Raw genomic sequence first — 6,219 nt, 5'->3', positions numbered from 1 at the left:
GGTTCTCTTTTGGCTATCTCTTATTATAGTTTAAAACAATATTTAACAATTGATTTTATATATATTTCAAAGTGGACGGTATTTGGTTCTGATGTTAAAAGCGAAGCACTTGACGCACATACTCCAGTTCGCTCGCTCGACTTGAACAGTAATTGGAATCTTATCAAACTGTAAATGTCTCTAAGAAAATTTAATTATATGAAAGGAAACTTCGATGTGTCATTATCAGGAGTTGGTACAATAAGGCATTTCTGGTGGCGAAGGTTTGAAAAGGACATAATATTATTATAAAGCCACTAAATTAAGTTTCTTGTAAGGTCTGGATTATACTTTACCGAATCGAATAAAGATACAAGAGCAGTAAAGGCGGTTACCTGAAAGCAAAGCGCGTCGTAGCAGGAAGCAGGTGTATTTCCATGTAGAAATTGTACGAATAGTTGAATTGCCAGTTGGATTTTGTAGCCACCTGGAGCTCTGAATGAACTCCACTACTGCTCTGAATGAACTCCACTACTTTCTTTTTCGAATATGCCCCACGCGGAGGTCAAAGCAATCCAGTAAGGTTGGAACGCGGTGTGAAAAAATTTGGCTGCCACGATGCCCTTCGATTATTCATTATGTTTTTGGCTGGCCGCCGCTGATACCTCTCGCCGTTGTTTCCTTCATCTTTCCTCGCCCACGCGGATGACATGACATATGCCCACTGCTATTTATGTTTTATATAACCCAAATCAGCCATCACCCCCAGCAATTCCCTCTCCCACAGCAATTTCGACCTACGAGTTGATAATTCAGTCGTTCATTCCAATATTCTATTTTTAACGCAGGCATCTCGGGCTATTCTGCTCCTTTTCCTTCGTATCCTCCCTGCATTACTCTGTCCCTGCATCGATAATTTTGAATTCATTGGAAATGGGAACGCCCCTCCTCTTTCTTTTATTGTTAATCTCATCCAGACTTCTCGTAACTGTCTCTGCAAATTTCTACAATGATGTCGACATTACATGGGGCAATGATCGTGCTAAAATCCTTGACAATGGCCAACAATTACAGTTGACTCTGGATCGAACTTCAGGTAAATGTAATTTTCATGCCAACATGCTCTGCAACTATTTCATTTTCATGTACACTTATTAGACATCTTATTCCTTCCGTTTTTTATGACAGGTTGTGGGTTTCAATCCAAAGAGGAGCATCTGTTTGCCAAGATTGATATGCAAATCAAGTTGCTACCTGGCAACTCTGCAGGCACAGTCACTGCCCTACTCTACCCTTTTAATATTCTAAATGACAATATCTTGTCCTATGGTGTGCTAACATGTCGTTGTTATGCCCCCTTGCAGCTATCCTCTCAAGGCCCCAAACATGACGAAATAGATTTTGAATTTTTGGGCAACCTCTCTGGGGATCCTTATATTATGCACACTAATGTCTTCGCTCAAGGCCTTGGCAATCGTGAGCAACAATTTTACTTGTGGTTCGACCCAACCTTGGATTTCCACACTTACTCCGTGCTCTGGACATCCAACCAAATCATGTATGTATTCTAATTACCTCTTCGCCCATCCATCCATTCAATATAGTACAATATAATCTCTGAATCTAACAGAAATATGAATGTATGTTTGTTATTCAGATTTTCTGTAGACGAGACTCCTGTGCGAGTGTTTAAGAACAGGGAGACAGAGTTGGGTAAAGTGGATAGCAATTATCACTATCCTAAGAGCCAAGCAATGAGGGTCTATTCAAGCCTTTGGAATGCAGATGATTGGGCGACTAGAGGTGGACTCGTCAAGACAGACTGGAGTAAAGCCCCTTTTGTTGCATCCTTCCGCAACTTCAATGCTGCAGCTACTTCTAATCTCGCTGCAGAGGAAGATTTGGATTCGAACCAAGAGCAGAAGCTCCAGTGGGTGCGAAATAACTATATGATCTATGATTACTGTGCTGACACCAACAGGTTCCCCCAGGGGGTGCCCGCGGAATGCAAATGAGCCCTCAACAACTCAACTCCATAGTCTGAATGATGAATTCTAGATACCCTGCCCTTCCAACCATTCTTTTGTTCCTTCAATTCTGCTCTATGACCTCCATTCTTTCGTTGGTTTCCCTATACATACATTTATGTGTACTTAATCTGTTGTATAAGTTCCATTATTTCATTGTTTTCCGAGTACATACATGAATGTATCCAGAACTGTAATAGTCCAGGCAACTAATTATTTTGTTCCCTATATAATATCAATGTCCTTTATATTACAATTTTCAATATTTTTAAATGGATAAGGACACCGTTGTTCTGGGTGATTTTGTAATTGAAAATTGATTCACGTAATCTCATAACCAAATCTGGAAGCACCGATACCTTAGACCGAGTTGGTATATATCCATTTACTTCTGCTATAGTTTTTGATATATTTTGTAAGGTGGATAATTGATTTCGTCTCCTTCTGTACTGAAAATTTGATACTTAGTAATTATTTTGTAAGGTGGATAATTGATCTCGTCTCTTTCTGTTTCTGTAGTGAAAATTTGATACCTTAATAATTGAGAAAATTCTGGAAATCTACACTTTTCTCCTCGACAGGGAGAGAAAACTGTGGAAATGTACTCTCTCATTAACAGAGGAAGAGGAAGCTCTGGATTCAGAACCAACATAAATACTGCTATTTATTTTAATTCCGCGGCAGGGGAAGCTTTGAATTCTGACTAAGAGGAGTGGCTTCAAAGGGTGCGAAAGAAGTATATGATTTAAGTTTACTGTGCAGAAACAAAATGTTACCCCAGGGCTGCCTCCTAAATGCAAATGAGCCCACAACTTCATCTAATTATTCTCCTCCTCAGCTCTTCAAAGGCTATTCTTCCCTCCTAAATGCAAATGAGCCCACAACTTCATCTAATTATTCTCCTTCTCAACTCTTCAAAGGCTATTCTTCCTTCCTAAATGCAAATGAGCCCACAACTTCATCTAATTATTCTCCTTCTCAACTCTTCAGAGGCTATTCTCCCAAGAACTACCGAGGGTGATAAGGAAAATTCCATAGTGGGATGTTATAGGATTGTACGAAACTCTAGTGTGTTTGGATTTTTTTTTGGAGAGTTTAATTTCTCCAAAACTGGTTTTTATTTTCAATTTTTTTTTATGACATTTAAACATAAGAGTTTATGTGGGATTAAACTCCATTTAAACTAATTAATCTACATCTGAGTTTATGTGGGATTAAACTCCATTTAAACTAATTAATCTACATTTCATGAGTAAAGATAAAAATACATTATTAAAAAAGTAAGACATTTCTTGTTGGATAGCATGGATCGATAAAAATATATTATTAAAAAAGTAAGACATTTCTTGTTGGATAGCATGGATCTTGATTTACATGTTATTTTATTTGTAGTGATGTATAATTGCATAAGAACTACAACACATGAGAGAGAAGTAAATATAGATATAAGGAAAAATCATTAGTAAAATGGAAATAAATATGGGTATAAGAAAGTCCTAATGGAAGTTCACTTGGTAGGCTCATGAAAATATGAAGTAAATGTGAGTACAAGTTTCCATGTTCACATTCCTCATTTCGTACCCCTAGACAAATGGATGACCTAGGGGTTATAGTGATAACAGTTCCAATCAACCCTGTGTCACGGGAGTATTAGATCAACCTATTTCTCAATTCCTTTAGTTCAAACAAGAAAATTGTGGACATAAAAAAAACATTCATAAAAGGAAATTACACATGGTCATTTTTATTTCAAGTTAAGAAGTTTTTAAAGAGACACCGTTCTAAATATTGACATGGGTAGTGAGAGCTTTTTAAGATATTTTTAAAAAGTAGAAGATATAGATAGATAAATAGAGACGAATGTTTAATGAGTGAAAAAATGTTATTAAATATTTAAGTCTTTTTAAATTTATATTTATACAAAAACATAGGAAAACATTTTCTATTTGTCACTAGTTAGAGAGAGTAGATGTCAGTGTATGTAATAGTCTAGACAAGCCATTTTTTCTTGTCGACAATTATGGTCATACTATATGTACACACCATTCGATTTCACATACCTAATTTGTGTTATGAGGGTTTTAGTTGAGAGGAAGTACAAGCTTGTGAAGTTTATACAGTATTACAATCAGTTCAAAGCAATGATTCAAAAGAGAAACATGCAAGATTCGAATTTGATCACAAATTACATGTGAAAAGTTGACCTTCAAGACTTATATGTTGAATTACAACCTTGAGTTGTGTTGATAGGGTTTCATGTTCCTATGCAATTAGTGGGGGTTCTCTCCAGTGAAAGGTTTCAATTAGACCTTGCATTGTTTTGAATAAGGAACCTATTCGAACTTTGACATGATATTCTTTACAATTTTAGGGTTTTACCAAATGTACCCCAACCCACCATTTATAATTTTATGAAGTGCAATTAATTAAATGTAGTTACTCTAATCTGCAAAATGCAAAATAATTCCTAGGCAAATCTAATGGATCCAAGGGAAGAAACATATCACCAACTATATCACAAGTCATATCCTTAGCATGAAAGTTAAAATGTGAATAAACACAAAATCCTAAAAGACTGGATACATATTGGAAAAAGTTTGAGAATAAATAGCTGATTATAGTGCTATGGTTATGGCTATAGACATGCGAATTAATTCGTATTTCTCATAGTCAAGGAAAATATCCTTCCTCGTTGTTGGGTTCTCCCATCAAACTATCGTTTTCTCTCATTAGAGAGTTCGATTCCTCTTGCCTACTCAGATCTCTTCCACCACCTCCATCACCATGATCTTAGTAGTGAGCACCATTTTGTAATCCAATTAAATTCTCCTACATCTGTGCTCCTACCTTATTACTTGCTTCATTTTCTTATCGAAAATAAATAATTCCAAATCTACAACCTCATCAACTAGTATTGGAACAGGGCCACAACCCTAATCAAACTATCATTTTCTCTCATTCGATATTCAATTTCTCTTGCCTACTCAAGTCTCTTCCACCGCATCCCCTCCTTCCCCAAGTTGTATGAATACCCTCCTTTAGGAGAATGTTCAATTTGCTCAATGAAGCTTCTTCTCTTTGTTTTATCCATTTTTATTATATAATTTTTCCATGCCTCAATTTTTTTTATTAAAAGCATATCAGGATAACTAAGTTGTTTAAAGGAAGTTTCATATGTTGTAATACTTTTCTTTATTCCTTTCTCAAATTTCTTCAACTTAGGCCATAAAGTCTTGATCAATATTATGTCCTTAGTAGGGGTTTTCATAAACCTTTGGATATTTGCTTAATCAACATGAGAGAGTGATATATTATCTTTCCTCCTAGTGCTAATACAATCATCCATGTCCTTAGATACTTGTGCTTATGTAAAGAAATTATATTTTGAGTCCAAAAGAGGGTAAATAGCAATGGTTTTCCATGTTTTTTATGATGTATAACATTATAGAAAAGTCTATTATTTCATGTGTAATCCCCTGGGCATTATGTGATATCTATTTCTAGTATATTAGGTCAAAATTCATTTCTTTTGGGGTTTTTGAAGTGAAAATAGGAACTTCAAATGAGAGATTTTTTCTATGGAGGATTACCCATCTTTAACTTTTTCAAACTATAACTAATATTGTTGATAGGCAAGCTTCCATGCTTGGATATGGGTCATGACATCAGCAAGATCTTGGCCTTGGACATGTAGATGTTGTACTATCATAAAATTATTTTTGTATAGTGTTTAATTTAGTTTACACCCTAAAAGCAGAAGCTTGATATTTGATAAATTTGTAGTAGTTGAACTAATATTCCAGCAAGGTGATTTCTCTCTCATAATCCTATATCTTCTTCTCAATGCCACCATATGAACATTAGCTTTTGTGAGTGGCTCAACGAATAGTAATAATAAAAAATAAAAAATAAAAGTCAACCTTTTTATGTTCATCACCATGGTCTCATTAGTGAACATATTTTATAATCCAAAGAAATTCCCATATATTTGTGCCTTACCTTATTACTTGCTTCATGTGCTTATCAAATATATGCAATTCCAAATTTACAACTTCGTTAACTAGTTTTGGAATAGAACCATCACCACCTACAGCTATGATTGGAGCCAGGTTAGTGGCACATGTTTGAGTAGTGAATACTTTTTTGGGTTGTGAAGAGTATCAATGCTACTTATTGAACTCATTAGCATTAGCATTGGTCTTCTGTGTTAACT

General features: G+C 35.5%; 1 protein-coding gene across 1 annotated transcript; it reads left to right on the top strand.

Moving 5' to 3' along the window:
• The first annotated feature begins 750 nt into the window (after positions 1-750).
• On the top strand, positions 751-2,178 carry LOC149250027 (xyloglucan endotransglucosylase protein 1-like). Its single transcript, XM_089456372.1, has 3 exons — positions 751-1,075; positions 1,168-1,537; positions 1,637-2,178. Exons 1-3 carry the CDS (start codon positions 913-915, stop codon positions 1,992-1,994), a joined length of 891 nt encoding a protein of 296 aa, XP_089312498.1. The 5' UTR covers positions 751-912; the 3' UTR covers positions 1,995-2,178.
• Positions 2,179-6,219: the final 4,041 nt, after the last annotated feature.

Source organism: Pinus tabuliformis, chromosome 7 (genome assembly GCF_031772625.1).
Source record: "Pinus tabuliformis cultivar Carrire ecotype Pingquan chromosome 7, CPIR1, whole genome shotgun sequence".
Classification (NCBI taxonomy): domain Eukaryota; kingdom Viridiplantae; phylum Streptophyta; class Pinopsida; order Pinales; family Pinaceae; genus Pinus; species Pinus tabuliformis.
This window is presented reverse-complemented; position numbering and strand designations above follow the sequence as displayed.